The sequence below is a fragment of the Podarcis tiliguerta genome (assembly GCF_965153285.1).
Source record: "Podarcis tiliguerta genome assembly, chromosome: 1".
Classification (NCBI taxonomy): Eukaryota; Metazoa; Chordata; class Lepidosauria; order Squamata; family Lacertidae; genus Podarcis; species Podarcis tiliguerta.
Genome location: NC_139534.1, coordinates 127,826,123 through 127,844,476, shown reverse-complemented (window position 1 = coordinate 127,844,476; position 18,354 = coordinate 127,826,123). Strand labels below are relative to the sequence as shown.

Sequence of the window (18,354 nt, the reverse complement as noted above, 5' to 3'; positions counted from 1 at the left end):
CCTCTTCTGTCAATGCACTGTACAGAGAAACTTGGCATCTGCAGGAAGAATGAGATTTTGTGTCTGTGTTTGTGTGTTGGGAAATCACAATCCATGATGTAATGTAACTCTACCTTTCTTCCACTGGAATGTGCAAAGTTCCCACAGGGAGGAACAGAAAGGAAGCATCCATGGTGTGGGATTGATGGGAAGCCTCAAGCTCATCCTTCCCATGTGCTGGGGTCACACTTTAAATATTCCCAGCTCTGCTTCTCTTCATCCAGCCAAGTGAATTTGCAACAGGCAGGAATTAATATAGTTCCATTTGCTTACTTGCCTTTCTAAAGGGCTGCCAGGCATATTTTGGTTTATGGCTTTGACCAGCTTTTTAGAGTGGCAGGCTGGGCACTAGATCACTCCATGGATAATTAGTTCTGTGGTTTTGTAGCTTTGGTTTTTGTTAGTTTTATTTTTGTTTGTGTTTCAGTGGGTATTACATTAATTTCATTTTCACAATATGCTCTGAGCTATGGAAAACAGCCACACAAATATGTTAAACCGGGGTGGGGAACCTTTTTTCACCCTGTGAATTTGGCAAACTGCATTATTGGGGAAACTGACACAAAAAATACAAGTAGCAAGAGGCTAAAACAGGCTTCCTCAAACTTGGCCCGCCAGATGTTTGTGGCCTACAACTCCCATGATCCCTAGCTAGCAGGACCAGTGGTCAGGGATGATGGGAATTGTAGTCTCAAAAACATCAGGAGGTCCGAGTTTGAGGAAGCCTGGGCTAAAAGAAACACAGCATTTATGTCATTTGGTGTGGTTGCATTGATTATACAAATAATGAGGTATATTGAAGAACAGTACCCATCCTTTATAGCACAGTTTGGTGTGAATGAAGTATATGTGTTACTTTTCCCGTCTCCCCTATGAATTCCTATAAATTCAAATCGTTATTGAGTCAAAACACATTTTACTTAATCTCTTTCACCCCATGTGCTTCTCTTTTATGTAGGTTTACCTGGGAGTAGGAGTAGACGTCAAGTTCTGTTTTATCAGAGAGATTCTCAGTAGCAAGAACAGCTCTCTTGGGGGGGACACACTTATTGCAATGCCTGTCATTTAAAAACGAAGCATGCTATCCATCGTTCTTTAGGCTAAACTGAAAAATTGTGCAGAAATAACTCGTCAACTGATTAAGGTGCTCTGCAATCGGTTTTCGGGTATAATGAGCTGAGTACATTTACAACACACCCTTGGATGGATGAATCCCAGCTGTAGAAACGAATAGATGCAGTCCCCAGGGAGTTGTGTGTGTGTGTGTTGTGTGTGAGAGAGAGAGAGATTCCAACAGTTTGACTCTTCTTTTAACTCTTGAGAGAATAAGCGATTCGTTTTGCTGTAGGGGTTTTATTTTGCATGCATTTATTTTGTAGATAAACCAACAAACCACCGCAAAAGGAAAAAAAACCAACTGCGCCCAACGTGGGGCTCGAACCCACGACCCTGGGATTAAGAGTCCCATGCTCTACCGACTGAGCTAGCCGGGCACTACGTAAAGCTGCTTCCCAGAAGGTTTGTTGGTCTACTTGAGCTACGCGTGCGTGCTCCATCTGTTTCTCTCTCCCCCGCTTCTGACGAGCGTGCGCGCCCCGCCCTTTCCTGCAGTGACTCGGCGGTCTCTCCACGAGCGCGCACGCAACGCGTCCGTGGCTCCGCCCTCCGGCCGCAAAAGACCAGCGTGAAAGGCCATTGGCCCGGAGCGCGGAGTGCCCGTCCAACGGGCGGGCGCGTTGTTGAGCGGTGGGTGAGAAGCGCGAGCGGGTGGCTGCCTGAGGGGGTCTGGGGAGGCGAAGGGGAAAGGCAAGCAGGCCGGCTGGCGAGAAGGCGGAGGAAACGGTTGTTTCGGCTTTCGGCTCTCCGCCGCCATGAGTTCCATCGGCACCGGGGTGAGTGTCCCCTGAGGGGAAAGGGAAGCAGCAGCAGGCGGCGGCGGGGGAGCGCTGTCTCTGGGCGAAGCCCCTGAGGGGCTCGGAATGCGGGCGAGGCAGGAAGAAAGGGCGGCCTTTTTTCCACTCAGCGGACTCTGTCGCAGAAGTGGGTCTGTGAGGAGAGGTGTATGACGTCACACGCGCGCGCGGGGTGGGAGACACTGTGCTGCTGCTGCTGAGTCACTTTGGGGAAACCGAAAGCAAAAGGCCTTTTGGGGAGAAGCTGGGAGAGGAGGGGAAACATGGAGCTTGATTAAAAGATGTGCATCCTTTAAGTCAAGGGTCAGCAAACTTTTTCAGCAGGGGGCCGGTCCACTGTCCCTCAGACCTTGGGGGGGGGGCAGACTAGATTTTGAAAAAAAGAATGAATTCCTATGCCCCGCAAATATCCCAGAGATGCATTTTAAATAAAAACAAACATCATACTCATGTAAAAAGACCAGGCAGGCCCCACAAATAACCCAGAGATGTATTTTAAATAAAAGCACACATTCTACTCAAGTACAAACACACTGATTCCTGGACCGTCCGCAGGCCGGATTGAGAAGGCGATTGGGCTGCGTCCAGCCCCCAGGCCTTAGTTTGCCATTAGGCCCAGTCATGGCCGACTCTGGGGTTGCGGCGCTCATCTCGCTTTACTGGCCGAGGGAGCCGGCGTACAGCTTCCAGGTCATGTGGCCAGCATGACTGAGCCGCTTCTGGCGAACCAGAGGAGCTCATGGAAACACCGTTTACCTTCCCACCGGAGTGGTACCTATTTATCTACTTGCACTTTGACGTGCTTTTGAACTGCTAGGTTGGCAGGAGCAGGGACCGAGCAACGGGAGCTCACCCCGTCACGGGGATTCGAACCGCCAACCTTCTGATCAGCAAGTCCTAGGCTCTGTGCTTTAAATTAGCGGCAGGGAGACTCTGGTCTTTGGGACAGTGTTCCCCTGGCAAGCCGCTAAGTCCATCCCACCAAACGCCAACCTACTCCATACAAAATGTCATATCGTTTTATAGATTATAAATGTTTATATCATAGGGCTTAACACTATAATTGAGATGTTTAGCCTATTTCTTAGTTGCTGCTTTGCTAAGTGTTTTATAGATTGTAATTGTTTTATTGATGTTTCGTTGATTATGATTTATGCTGTTCTTGTGATGTTTTGTTATGTTGTTGTTTCTTTGTAAGCCGCTTTGGGATTCATGTCTTCGGAAGGAGGCGCAGAAATATAATCAAACTTGTATGCACAAGACCTTGTGTGGAGTAATTTTAATTACTATTGTCATCATCAATTTATAAACCGCTTAATCACAAATGTCTCTAAACAGTGTACCAAAAAAACCCTCGATGAACATAAAAATCAGAAGTCAGGTAAAACTTCCCTGGATTTTTTTTTTTAAATTTAAGTATTTGGGAAGTTCAACAGGGAGGGGGGCTGTCTGACATCAACCAGGAGCCTTAAAGTGCTCATTTGATTGTTTCCTGGCAAGCCGGGTGCCTTTTAAGTTCCGATTGGGCACCTCAAAGTACAACTGATCCCTGCAGAAAATGCAGGTTGCAAATGGCAACATCAGCTATAACACCTGGGATTGGTCACTTTGGCAGAGTTCCTAATCAAGTGTCCTGGAGTGCAGTCTATCCTGGCCCAAAACGGGGGTTGCCTTTGGTGCTGATCAGTGCTGACACAACCCTTACCCAGAATTGTTTTAAGAATAGGAAAGTAGATGGCTAACCTGTTAAGTATATTTTTGTATTTTATATAACGTTAAAGGATCATTAAGGATCTGGCTTTCTTGAAGTGGGTGGAAACGTACCAAACGGTGGGGTGGTCTACACATGGGTTGTTTGGAGGTAGTGGGTGGCACTGTAGTCTAAACCATTGAGCTTCTTGGTGAGCTCCTTTGCTCTGCCCCAGCTCATGCCAACCTAGCAGTTCGAAAGCATACCTGTGCAAGTAGATAAATAAGTACTGCTGCAGTGGGAAGGTACTGGCACATGCGCTCTGGCACTAAGATTTGTTTGGCCTCCCCACCCCATTGAGCTATAAAGTCATGAGGACCAATCTATGCCATGGTGTGATGTGCAAACTCTGCCAGTGTCTCAAACTTTAAGCAAGCTTTCATTAGAACAGACTTTGTCTACTGCTGCAAACTTCAATGTTTAGCACTGCAATTCTTTCTTAGAAGCTTGCACATTAGCTTTTAGGCTGGCCCAGCCAGAGGCCTATGGGCTTAAGAAAAATATGAATTAACATCCACACCCAACACCTGAAATAATGACCTGGATTTTCCATTGTATAATGTGCGAAATGGTCTTTTAAGATGAAAAGTTGAAACAGAAGAAAGTCACTGCAGTTCTTGGTTGGCCAGGAGAGGTAGCTGTTGACTCGTCCAAGTCACTGTGAAGTTTCTGCACCTGGTACCAAGAACCAAATTAGCTCCGCAGAAGAAAAAGAGAATGGAGCTCACAAAGGCAACAATACATGCATATTATAAATATAATTAATTAAAACAAAATGCATTTATTTCCAAATACCAAGACCCAAGAGGCAGCCTTACTCACCTGAAAACCCTGTGTTTGTATGCATTGTGGCATAAACTATAGCATGGGCTGGTTGGTAAAATGTTGGTGGTCTGCTATCATGCTTGCTGAAGACGGGTGAACAGAAAATATATTTATTTTGTCACCCAATAATTGATAGGTCTCAAACAAAGGAGGAATAAGCACCCTTCAAACAAATGCCTGATTTCTGTACTATACAGTGGTGCCTCGCAAGACGAAAAGAATCCGTTCCGCGAGTCTCTTCATCTTGCGGTTTTTTCCGTCTTGCGAAGCAAGCCCATTAAAGGCTTAAGGAATTAGCGGATTAGCTGCTAAAAGGCTATTAGCGGCTTAGTGGGCTTAGTGGATCAGCTGATAAGCAGCTTAGCGATCAGCTGTTAAGCGGCTTAGCGGCTTGGGGAAAAGGGGACGGGAAAAAACCCTGCAGGAACTCGCAAGTCCATAGCAAATTTGTTTTGCGAAGCACCTCCAAAACGGAAAACCCTTTCGTCTAGCGGGTTTTCCGTCTTGCGAGGCATTCGTCTTGCGGGGCACCACTGTACTGTGAAGTGTCTAAGATGACAACTGAGGTATTTGCCTCAGTGATTCTATTAAGACTGAAATGAGGCCTTGGGCTGCAGCAGAAAACAGCAGCCCCATACTGCCTGTTTTTCTTCCCTGTAATGTCAGATGCAGACCAGTGTTATTGCACTGCAAGTTTTCACTCTGCTTCAGGAACTCACTTTTGTGGTGATGGGGTTCTTGAAGCATGAGGTGATGCAAACTGTCCAATGTGACTAGATGTTATTGTAGAACAGCTTGTTGTGCTTCCCTGGCTGTACTGGAAGGCTATTGGTAATAGTACAGTGTGGATTGTTTTAATAAAATCAATGTAGTTTATAAACGACAACATGAGAAGACACAACTTAAATCATTTTTTTGAATTGGCATTTTCAGATATTTCCTAAATATACGTATTTTTCGCCCTATAGGACGCACTTTCCCCCCTCCAAAAATGAAGAGGAAGTGTGTGTGCGTCCTATGGGGCGAATGCAGGCTTTTGCTGAAGCCTGGAGAGCGAGAGGGGTCGGTGTGCACTCTCACTCTCCAGGCTTCAGGAAGCTATCCGCAAGCCTTCGGAGCGCGGTGGGAGTGCCCACCACGCTCCAAAGGCTTGCGGATAGCACCCTGCAGCCCGAAGCCCGGGGAGCGCTGCGCAGCGCACCCCGGGCTTCGTGCAGATATTGGGCAGCCCCACAAACTTGAGGGACAGCGGGGAGGCGCAGCGCCGCCATCCCGCTGTTCCCCGACCTGGTTTGGAGGCTGGCACTGGGGAGAAGCGCGCTTCTCCACACCGCCAGCCCCACAAGCTCAGGGGACAGATATCCGCAAGCCTGGGGAGACCGGTGCAACTTCCCTCCGGGCTCCCTAGGCTTACGGATAGCAGACTGTTCTGGGGGCTGGGATCGGGGGAAGCTCGGGCATCCCCCGCCCCCACACCTGGGGGGGGAATAAATCCCCCCCCTTTATTTCCCCCCCCAAAAAACTAGGTGCGTCCTATGGGGCGAAAAATACGGTATGTAATGAATTGCTTGAATTATATATTGTGCCACTTCTAAGGGTATGTCCCCCCCCCCCAATATATAAAATGCTTTGCAGATTCAGAAAATAGTGCATGGCATGTGCACTTAATATATTGCTTGCTCTTAATTTATGTGAGAGTTACAACAAAAAATTAGTTACACCAAACATACGTTCTATTTTTATGTCAAACATGAATATTTATTTGGTTCAGTATGCATATATTTCAAACATCTTTTTCTTTCTCTTTCCAACATTTGTAGAGAGCCTACAAATGTTAAACTGATGGTCAGACCCAGCAATTGTTAGCTACATAGGAGCTTAGTTCTCTGAGGCTGCAACCCTAATTTTGAACTTTGTGGGACTCAGTGCTCAGTAAATGTGCTTGGAATTAGAAGTTGGCTTTCTATAGGCCGTTGCCCCCAGATTTTCAATTATTAGGCAGAATGATTTCTTCTATTATTGCATTTGTTTCATGTGTAAATCATAAAATACATAGTTTTAACTGATTTTTATTCTGTAGTCTTATCTATTGAAGTTAAGCAGTATATATGTTGTTTAAATTAAATAAAACAAATATTTATAGTTCGAGAAATGTGCAAATTTAGAGATTGTTTTTATAGTAGGAGAGCAACACACCTTATTTATACAGCATGCAGCGGTATGCAGTGAAATTGACTAAGGAATCCCAGTTCCACTGCCACTTGCTGTTCTTTGAAAAAAAGCTACAAATGTATCCTTCTCTTTTGCAGTATGACTTGTCGGCATCTACATTTTCTCCAGATGGCAGAGTGTTTCAAGTAGAATATGCTATGAAAGCTGTGGAGAATAGCAGGTAAGAGTAAGACCATTTATTTATTTATTTATTTATTTAAAAAAACCCTTTTTTAAATGACCAAAACCGTGATATAAAACTTAATGTTAAAAAGAACACTTTTGCAGAGACTAAACAGTAGAATTTACAAATGAAATTGCTTTATACTGCATCATACCACTAGACAATATACCCCAGTATAGCCTCCTTTGACTGGCAGTGGATTCCCTTTAGTGGGTTGGGAGGTTTCCAGCTCACAGGCCTAATTACGCCTGGCATGTGGTCCCTGAGACAATCGTCCACAAATGGTGACCCTCTGCTATCATGTGTGATGGGTATAAGCAGGTAAGAACACAGACCCAAGGCAACAATTGGCTGAAAATGAGTGCTCTTTGTGCAAGCCCTGCTTTGTTCGCAACACATTTTGAACCTTACCTGCACCCACAAATGAACTTCAGAAGGGCTTGCTGCAGGAGCTGATTGGCAATTACACTGAGCACCTCTGAAGTTGTCATCATGACATTACTCTGACATGTGATTGATAGGTCAAAGTTGATCTACGGGGCGTGCAGTACTGAAGGATCCAGCCCACTAGCCATGTACACTTCCCCACTCCTGGTTGTATAGCGTCAGACAGAAATTTTCTATTACATGCTGCTACCTGGTTCTGCATGCAAAGCATGGGTTTCTCCACAGAACTGCAGGTCCTTTTATTTGCCCAAGCGGCTCAGTGGTTTCGACCACAGTGCCACCTGTGTCCCCCATAGTCGCCTTTAACTGGACTACACAATCCAGTGGTCCTTTAACTGCTTTTATTTGTATGTGTTCTGACCTCTTGAATTCTGTGAACTCCTTCTTGTACCTTGCTTACTTGGGAGTAAGTCCCATTTGGAAGTGATATCATTAAGTGAAGTTGGGTTTTAGCCTTACAGCCTTCCATCATGCATTTTTACTCAGAGGTAGGTCACAATGTGAAGCCTCTGTTTTCATTAAAATCAAGCAATGTTTTGCTCTGAACCTCTGTCGGAACAGGATTGCTGCTTTTTCATTGTTCCACCTTGGCAGATACATGATGTGATAGCAGCTAGTCAAACTAATTTCAGTCAAATCTACTTTCATCTAAAGCCCAGTCTGTGCATGTTTCCTCAGAGATACTTACTCATATGGAAGTATGCCTAGGACTGCAGCTGACAGCTATAAAAGTAATTTGGTTCAATTTTTTTTAAAAAAGTTGCATGGTGGTGTAAAACTAGCTTTAAAAAGTTTGGATATTGTTGAAGTTAATGTATACACATGATTTTCTTAGGAAATCAGTGTCTATGAAATGCATTGTTTCATTCAGGCTATATTTTCATGCCATAAGGAGGAAGCTTTTTTAAAACAGTGCAGTGAGGTTGCACATAGCAGGCAAGCTAACACATGCTGCATGGGTGGTTCAAAATATTAGTGCTATACAGTACTAAGTTGAAGTTCTGTCAAAATGGATAGGATTCAAGTAATGTGTCCCATCAGTGGAAGCCCTGCTCCAGGACTTCAACTTGTTTAACCAGGCTTTCCCTCTTTCCTCTGCTTGTGCCCCCACCCTATTAGCTCTGTGGGAGTTGTTTGAACCCCCAGAACAGTGGGGGGGGGGGTGTAATGAGAGGGTTGGGTGTTCTGACTAGAAAGTCAACGTGTGTGACCTAGCAGAACTCGTAATTGCCTTAGCTTGATGTTGAATTCCTCCCACAGTACATGTGTATGTTTTCTCGACTATATTTGATAGTACTGTGGTACCTCGGCTTACAGACGCTTCAGGTTACGGACGCTTCAGGTTACAGACTCTGCTAACCCAGAAATAGTACCTCGGGTTAAGAACTTTGCTTCAGGATGAGAACAGAAATCACGCAGCGGCGGTGTGGCAGCAGCGGTAGGCCCCATTAGCTAAAGTGGTGCTTCAAGTTAAGAACAGTTTCAGGTTAAGAACAGAGCTCCAGAACAAATTAAGTATGTAACCAGAGGTACCACTGTAGTAGCTTTTTATCTTGATCCAGTACTGTCCTAAAAAGATGAAAATTTGAATAAATACTAAAAACATAATATTTTAGTTCCAAAGCCATATAATATACCTTGTGGTTCTCTTATAAGCATCGTGTGCAGGCCTTTCCTGAACTGGCCTGGTTTTCATCAGTTGCAGATACCGTTTATTGTAGATTAGTCATGTTTGTTTTTTAAATTAATTAGGTTGGATTTTAATTGATGTTTTAAAAAGAATTGTTAACCTGTTTTTCCTAGAGCACCTTCTGATTGAAAATTCAACTGAAAAATCTTAGCAAGAAATACTTTTAACTGATTACTGTATCGTAACCTTTTTTTCAGTACAGCAATTGGGATACGGTGTAAAGATGGTGTAGTCTTTGGAGTTGAAAAATTAGTTCTGTCCAAACTGTACGAAGAAGGATCCAATAAACGCCTCTTTAATGTTGATCGACATGTTGGAATGGTGAGTTGGTCCTCCGTATCTTAGAGCATTCATTGCCGTTTAGCACGTGCTGAGGCTTATCCCCCTGTCAAATGGCCTCTTGGATAAGCCACTGGTAACTTTTAGCTTGTAACCAGGAAGGAAAGCTGGAGGCGTCAACTTGCAAGGGTGGAAATGCGAGTTTGACCAGTTCTGGAAACATGTGCCTGGCAATCATGTGTCTGTTGTAAAGGATAATGCCAGAGAGATACACAGGGAGTGTGGTATGTTGACTCAAATTTCTGTTTTGATTTTTGTTGTAAGATGGCTGATGTTTATTTCAGGCAGTTGCAGGACTCCTGGCTGATGCCCGTTCTTTGGCTGACATAGCAAGGGAAGAAGCTTCTAACTTCAGATCCAACTATGGCTATAATATTCCATTGAAAGTAAGGGGCTTTGTTTCTTTTTGCTTCTATCCGTATGCAACTTCCCAAAAGCACAGCATGCTTCAGATGTTTTGCAGGAAACTTATTTAAAAATATTTCCAGTGCTCTTACCATTCTTCTTTCTTCCCTCCTCCCCAACAGCATCTTGCAGACAGAGTGGCTATGTATGTACACGCCTATACTCTGTACAGTGCTGTCAGACCTTTTGGTTGCAGGTAAGAGCTTTTATTCATTTATACTGCAATTCACAACACACTTGCCAACCAGAACTGAGACCAGATAGTTACTTAAAATGTGTGTTTGTATATGAGAAAAATACATTTGTAAAACACAATTTAAAAGCCTTTATCTCTGAGTGCTAAATGCACAAACAAGGGTAATAATCAAGTGAAGATGCTCTGCTGGATTCTTGCAAGTTTCAGAAGGCAAGATCTCCAGATCTAAGGAATGCACTCTTGCTGCTTGAACTTGGAAATCTGGATTGCTTACTTAACACAGCCTCTTAAAAAATCCACCAAGACTGCTTAAGAGTGAAAAAGAAAAGGAAGGCATCAGCCAAAAGGGGAGGGGCAAGGAGGGAGGCAGGAAAAACACAACCTGGTGCTAGATGGAGAGTTTAGGCAGGCATGTTTTGACAGAGTCCTTCCTCAAGGGGAAATAATTAAGTTCTGCTTACAAAAAGGTGCGTCCTCTGGGTTCTGTTGGATTATATTCAAAATGTGTCGTGGTGTGTTTTATCCAAATTCTTGCCTATCAGCATTACTAAGAATATTCAGTGGCTTGGATCCAGACCTGCTGTTCCACTGTTTCTGTTTGTCTGCATTGGATCCAACTGAAACTCCTCCTGGATGGAGATACTTTTTTGGATGACTCCTTTGAAGCTTCTCTGAAAGTCTCTTTTGGCTGAAGAGCAGGTTTTTTTTTAAGGCTTTAAAAATGATTACTCCCCAGTTTCTTCTCTCACATTATTTTTGAGGGCTTGCCAACCTTCCAGAGCAGACTTTTGGAGGCATTGAGGGACTGCATGGTGAGGGGAATTGTCAGAAAATGCCTGTCTTTCCTCTGCCCAAGGGAGCATCCAGTTAGCAGAGTTCCACTCCATGCAATTCTGGATGCAAGTCCAACCCAATATACCTACAGTTCACAGTTAAATCCTATTCTAGAGGTCCCAGGCCCTAAGGAAGTTAGATTAGCCTCAACCAGAGCCAGGGCCTTCTCAACACTGGCTCCGGCCTGGTGGAACGCTCTGCCTCATGAGACCAGGGCCCTGCAGGATCTGATTTATTTCCGCAGGGCCTGTAAGACAGAGTTGTTCCACCTGGCCTTCGGCTTAGAATCAGTTTGATTCCCCCCCCCCCTTTCTTTTTCCTTTCTCCTTCTATGAAGAGGCTGCATCCTAATGTTTTAATGTTGTATTTTAATCTTTTTAAATTGTATTTTAATCAACTTGTTTTTATTATTGGTTGTTAGCTGCCCTGAGCCCGGTCTTGGCTGGGGAGGGTGGGGTATAAATAAAAAATTATTATTATTATTATTATTATTATTATTATTATTATTATTATTATTATTATTCTCTCCTCAGTATGTGACCTGGAAGTATATTCCTACCGTATTTAAATTAGCTGAATAAAAAGGATTGACCTTATAATTTCTGATTTGGAATAACAAATATTGGACATCTTAATCTTTCTATTAATTTTCTGGGTATGCTAGAAGCTAAAAAAAATTGGGAACCTTAACAAGTATCCATGGGTCAGCAAAACATACCTTAAGAACATCCCACGTTCTTAAGCAACCATTCTCAGCTTGACATAGTCCACATGTAATAATTTGGGAAGATATTTGCTACAAACAGAGCTTTTCCAGTGTTATCTGAGTGAAGGGAAGTGTGGCAGAACTATATTTACCGTTTGGCAAGGTGATGCCTATGGTAGGCAAGTTATAGTAGTTAAATATGAACCCAATGGTACATTACAAAATAGGGTGGCAAGTACAGAAGTTTCCCAGTTGTGCAGCTGATTTCAGTGAAACTTTCCCAAATTGCTTACTTGGAAGTAGGCCGCATTGAGCTCAGTGGTACTTCCCATTAAGTGTTTGTAGGATTGCAGACCTTTTGTCATTTATTCTCTGTCTGGCAGTTCTTCTTCAACAAAATCTTTTACATTTCCAGCTTCATGTTGGGTTCCTATGATGGTGATGATGAAGGTGCTCAGCTATACATGATAGACCCATCAGGCGTTTCATACGTGAGTTAAATCTTCATAGGTGGGGAACAGTTAGTAGATAGGCACTTGTGAGACTCTTGCTCATCCACTGAAGTCCTTTAGTTTAAAGTGACTGGGGCAGCGGGGAGCAGCTGGCGGTTGGTATTGGGCTGCTTACTGATCCCTAGTCCAGAAGATCACCAGATGTTCAGTATACAGTCATACCTCGGGTTGAAAACACTTCGAGTTGAGCGCGTTCGAGTTGCGCTCCGCGGCAACCCGGAAGTAACGGAGTGCGTTACTTCCAGGTTTCGCCGCATGCACAGACGCTCAAAATGACGTCATGCGCAGAAGCGGCGAAAAGCGACATGAGTGTGCGCAGACGTGCCATCACTAGTTATGTTTGCTTCTAGATGCTAACGGGGCTCCGGAACGGATCCCGTTCGTATCTAGAGGTACCACTGTACTTGTGCAGGTCTCTGGAATGGGACTGACACAGTATGAACTTCGTCTGAATTAAGGTTAGGACTGCACTGCTGTTTGATAAGGCACATGCATGCATTTGTTTGTGACATTCCAACACTATGTAAAACGTTTGCAATAATTACAGATATTGTTTGGTTTAAAGTTGTTCCTGTTGCATTTACAGGGTTATTGGGGATGTGCCATTGGAAAAGCAAGACAAGCTGCAAAGACAGAGATTGAAAAGCTCCAGGTAAGGCATTGCCTTATGACTTAGCTTCTAAACAAACATCCCAGGTGTCTCTGAAACAATTTTTCCACAGGGCAGGAATTTTTTTGGCTTATTAATCCAGGTATCTAGAAGTGTTGCCTTCTCAGTAAAATACTGGACTGCTGTCACCAGTTCAAACTTGACCTTCCAAGAGCTTTGTGAAGAACAAAGGATGTGTGTAGATATAATCTTGGTTCTTCAGGAATTAGATTGGTGCAGAAATGAGCTTCCTGAGAATCTAGATAGAATTTATTTCACACTTAACCATAGTGCATTGGGTTTGAGAGCTTTAATTGAGAACACAGTAAATACAATAGTATGTGATTAAAATGCTCACTGTATTTGTATATCCACAGATGAAAGATATGACTTGCCGTGATGTTGTTAAAGAAGTTGCAAAAATGTAAGTTTCTTATAATGTTGGTTTGGGTTGATTCACTGGGGCAGTTCTTATATTGAATTGTCTTTGGATGATGGGCTGGGATCTAGCAGTTCAGATAAAATGGACTTTCTGTTTACATCCATACTATGACCCTATTTGATTTCAAACTACTTTAAGGCTATGCATTTCATACTCATAATTTCATATTTTTGTGTGAAAGTCTACATAGCTAAGGGATGAATTATTTAGATGTTGAAATTTTGAGTGAACTTTCTGTTTGGAAGGGTGGATTCAACTTTTGATAGGTGATCGATTTCACGTGTAATGTTATCCTGGCTTATTGCGTAAGTGTTGTGCATTCAGCTTCACTCCTCCCTTGCTGAAAGCTCCCATCTAATCCTGACTTGTTTACAAGCCATGGGAAGCTATGTTTCAAGTGCTGAATCCTGGCTTATTTTACTGCTTGTGCAAAGGGAGGAATGAAGAGGCAGGAAATGATGGAATTGTGTGCAGCTTTCTTTAAACACTAATATCAAATTAAATCATGCCAAATAATTCTAAAAGAGGACCCTTTTAGAAGCATTTTATCTTCAGTAAGTAACAGGGGAGCCAGAGTTTTCATGTGATTTTTAGGAGTCCTGAAATTGTGATGTGCATGTTTCTGAGTATATGCTCTATTCTGAATGTATGTAAAAACTGTTTACTATTGAGTTCCTCCCGTCCCAAAGCTGTAAGTGGGTTCCTACTATACTTCTTGAGAGATACTTGGAGTAACTACTTTTTCTGTGTTTATTTTTTCTAGAATCTACATAGTCCATGATGAAGTAAAAGACAAAGCTTTTGAACTTGAACTCAGTTGGGTTGGAGAAAGTAATGTATCGTTCAAATCTTCTCTTCCTTCATTACTGTTTGCTGCTTTATGAAAATAGTTATTTTTGTAACTTGCTGTGATTTATCTTTAATTAACAGCATAGCTAAGGGACGCGGGTGGCGCTGTGGGTTAAACCACAGAGCTTAGGACTTGCTGATCAGAAGGTCGGCAGTTCGAATCCCTGCGACGGGGTGAGCTCCCATTGCTCAGTCCCTCTTCCTGCCAACCTAGCAGTTCGAAAGCACGTAAAAATGCAAGTAGATAAATAGGTACCGCTCTGGCGGGAAGCTAAACGGCGTTTCTGTGCGCTGCTCTGGTTCGCCAGAAGCGGCTTAGTCATGCTGGCCCCATGACCCGGAAGCTGTACGATAGCTCCCTTGGCCCATAGAGTGAGATGAGCGCCGCAACCCCAGAGTCTGCCATGACTCGACCTAATGGTCAGGGGTCCCTTTACCTTTAACAGCATAGTTAAAACAATGAACCTGTGTCCCTCCAGATGCTGCCAGCCTCCAACTCGCACCATCCGTGACTATTGGCAGGGGTTGTTGGAGGTTGGAGGCCAACAACATCTTTCGGGTCTCTGGTTCCCCGCCCTTGAATTAAAATTGAAGACATGTGCCCTTGTATGGGGGTACTTAATCTAAATACCATGGCTGTATACAACAAGTCTGCTCAGGAGTAGATCCATTGAAATCAGAAGCCGTGACTTAAGTCTGTTGATTTTAATGAGTCTACTGTATGACTATAGCCCATACTGTTTTTCAGGTAACAGTACCACAAAATGAGTTTGTGGCACATTTGTTTATGACGTTGCCTTTGCTTCAAACTTAGAAGATAGGTTTGCATTCTAAAAAAATAAAAATTTCCTCTTTAATTCATAGTAACCAAGGGAAAACATGAAATTGTCCCAAAAGACATTAAGGAAGAAGCAGAGAAATACGCTAAGGTATGTGCCGGAACGCCACTGTCTGTTGTACATAGGAAGCTGCATTAGACATACATTGGTCTATCTTACTCAGTAGTCTATTCCAGCTGGCAGTAGCTGTCCAGATTTCAGGCAGGGAATGGTCCCAGCCCTGCCTGGAGGTCCCAGGGATTGAACTGGGGACCTTCTGCTTACATTCCTGGGAGGAAAACATCTCTTCCAATTCCTCTTAAGTAATTTTGGTTTACAAAAGATAATCTGGTCCAGAAACTGTTGGATCTTAAAATACCAGTTACCTTTAAGTGGAGAAGTGATGATGCAGGCTGCTGTAGAATTTTTGTGTTTTTATGTAAAGTAGGTATAAAATGTCAGCTACTTAATTCCACAAATTGTGAAGACAGCTAGATTCCTGGTGTATGTATAACATGTGGGGTGCTGTCTGTAAGCACGGAAGCAGTAGGACCTGATCTTTTCTCTTTATTTCTACAGGAATCTCTGAAAGAAGAAGATGAATCAGATGATGAAAATATGTAACACATTGTTACTTTAAAACAAATGTTTTAATCTGTACCACAGGCCTGTGTATGTATTTGCCATGATGTATGTGCTGGAAAACTATTTTGAGTGACCAACTTGCACTAAAACATTTTCCAATTACTGTTTATATTTGAGTATCAATTATTTGCCCAAAGGCTAGGACAAGGTAACTCTGTGCAATGGGAGCAAGGGCTTGATGGAGGAATGTAATGAAAACAGGAAGATATTCCTGACTAGGAGCCAAAGAAACTTGGTGCACTGATGAGGACTTGCAGCTTGTCTTGAAATGCCACAATTGTCTTTTCCCTCTTCAGTGCCTCATAGCAAGCCCTTTTGAAATTTCCAAAAGCAAATTGGTTGTTGCATGGGTGGTGGTGTGGAGAAGGTATGTTGTTGAAGGAAAAAAAGTTTAAAATCACATTGGGCACCCTGATGCAGCATGCTAGATTGCACCCACTACTAAGAGAACTACACTCCCCAGCCCTGTTGAATCCAGGCCTTAAAGAAATGGTAAAAAACCCGCTCCCTCCTGTCAGAAGGTAGCAGCCCAGATACCTGGTCATACAAAGAATATCAGGGCTGTATCCTACAACTGGGCAAGTTTATGATTCAACCTCCGTACCTAGCAGTCCAACCTTCCTGTTGTCTGGATTGGATTATAGTAAATAGGATTACTGCTGCTTTGAGATGCAGTTTGTAAAAAGCTTGTGTAAAGCACGAACAATATGTATCTGTCTGAAAAGTAATATATATAGTAAGGTGTCACACTCAAGCTTTATCTTTCATCTTCCAGTTCAGCAGGTGGGGTGGCCTGAGGGCAAATAGTGAGCCTGAAGCTTGGTCATGCTTGAATAGAAGGGATCTGACTAATGCTGTTGGATATTGATTTGTGGCTTCATGTAACAGAGTGGTGGTTGTGAAAACATAATCTGAGCCCTACTTGGGAGAAGAAAATTGTTGCAGTCTTTTGTGTAGTGCTGTGTTTTAGTGCAGTGATCACTTTCAACTAATTTTTGCAGTGGCTGGAAAATGCTATGATTTTACAGTGAGATTTTCACACCGGATTCTTAAGATAGAAACCAGAACTTTGTGCTCAGATGAGATTGCTGTTGTTCAGAAACTACTTAACTTTCCAATTTATTGCACTTGTTTAGATGGAAATGCTTGCACAAGGATGCTTGTATGAAAAAAATATTTTTTTTTTACCTCAGAACCCTCCAGGGCAAATTTGGGAGAAGCCTAGCATTTCCTGTCCAGAAAGTTGTTTTCAGCCCATAGTCAGCACATTAAGCCACCATTTCACCCACTTTTGATTAACATCTGCACAAAATACAAAAGCTTGCTCACTATTTTGTGACAATCTTGGCATTCATGAATTTTTCAGATACTTAGCCAATTGCTTACACTGACCATAGATGGAGGTGGGGCATGGGATGCTAAGTATCTCCATGTTCATCCATCTACTTTGTCTACAGTCAAAGCCAACTTGTGTACTCAGCTGCCCCTGTGAATAGCAGGATTATTTTAACATTCTCCTCTCCCACAGCAGCTTTCTGCCATCATTTACACAAATCAGTACATGAACTGGAGCATTTCTTACATGATCCTGTTTAGTGTTGAATAATTCAGTACTGAAGTTCTTGAATGAGCACTAGTTTTGAAAGAGCTGCCAGTAGTGGAATATTTTTGCCTACTTTCCTACATCTATTGATAAAAAAGTAAGGTGAAAGGAAACATTTTCACCAATTAAGAGTTATCATACTTCTACTTATGAATATGTGGTAGAATAATGATTGCAGCTTCCTACTGGGAAGATGCTGAACCACACAGTATTTATTAATGATAGTTCAGATGACCAGTGGCAGTGTCACTTGACTCACTACTACTTCCTGTTCCTTTAAAAAAAAAAGTTTCTCAGTGTATTTACAGTGCTGTACTCAAGACCATGTTTCCACTTTCTCATGTCAGTCATGGCATCCCCAAACCACAGCCCTGCTTACGTCATAAATTAGTGTGACTAAGCAGGAAGCAAACACATGCAAACCAGCACTATGTGATTCACAGCACAAAGCACTTAATATATGTGCTACAGATAATTTGTACGTACAATATGTTGTAAAGGACAGGAGTTAGTAGGTGCAATCCAGCAGGTATGAGTAACCTCTTTTGCAAATGTAGGGCAAGTTTCTCCTACCTCTGTGAATGGGGAACCTTCACCCCAAGAACCCACATTCACTCAAGTGCAGGAGTCACATGTCGGTAGTAGAGATCAGCAGTAAAATAGTCACAACAATAGACGGGACTCTTAATTTTGTAGAGTAGACTATATTCTTCAGATTTACACACAGCCAGACAATAAGCAGCATCAGCACAATTCAGTGATACCTTCCAAACAGGCAAAAGCTGAGCAGGGCCAGTGAACGATGGTCTAGGCCAGCGTTTCCCAAACTTGGGTCTCCAACTGGTTTTGGACTGCAACTCCCATCATCCCTAGCTTGCAGGACCAGTGGTCAGGGATGGGAACTGTAGTCCAAAAATAGCTGGAGACCCAAGGTCTCGTTCAAAAAAGAAGCCGCTCTAGTTCTGCTAAATTAAGAGGTGCAGGTATTACCAGTAGTGGCCCTTCAGCGAGTAAAACAGGCATTATTAGGACTTATTAGAACTTAAGATGCAATGTACAGGTTTTATATTGGGAGTTATGGGTCTTCTACATGAACAGCAGACAATTAGTCTCTTTTCAATGGCTACTCTCTTGTTTATCCATAAATGGCTCCTCAGCCACAACCAAGACCAGAAGAAGCTGTGGTGCTCACACCAGGACCCAAATGCACAACCCTTAGAAGAGTGTCTTGAAACATCCACAAAGCATGTTTGTCCAAGCTCCTAGCTAGTGCAAGGTAAACAAAAGATGCCAAATG

The 18,354-nt window shown here is 43.0% G+C and overlaps 1 protein-coding gene across 1 annotated transcript; it reads left to right on the top strand.

The window, feature by feature from the left end:
* Positions 1 to 1,711: 1,711 nt before the first annotated feature.
* Positions 1,712 to 15,563, top strand: PSMA3 (proteasome 20S subunit alpha 3). Its single transcript, XM_083439932.1, has 11 exons — positions 1,712 to 1,931; positions 6,837 to 6,919; positions 9,257 to 9,380; positions 9,683 to 9,784; positions 9,926 to 9,999; positions 11,955 to 12,030; positions 12,638 to 12,703; positions 13,078 to 13,124; positions 13,906 to 13,973; positions 14,856 to 14,920; positions 15,389 to 15,563. Exons 1-11 carry the CDS (start codon positions 1,911 to 1,913, stop codon positions 15,431 to 15,433), a joined length of 771 nt encoding a protein of 256 aa, XP_083296058.1. The 5' UTR covers positions 1,712 to 1,910; the 3' UTR covers positions 15,434 to 15,563.
* Positions 15,564 to 18,354: the final 2,791 nt, after the last annotated feature.

Coding starts and splice junctions, on each gene's coding strand:
- PSMA3 (XM_083439932.1), top strand. CDS start 1,911: ATGAGTTCCATCGGCACCGGG. Junction 13,125..13,905: donor GTTAAAGAAGTTGCAAAAAT/GTAAGTTTCTTA, acceptor TATTTTTTCTAG/AATCTACATAGTCCATGATG. Junction 14,921..15,388: donor AAGCAGAGAAATACGCTAAG/GTATGTGCCGGA, acceptor TTATTTCTACAG/GAATCTCTGAAAGAAGAAGA.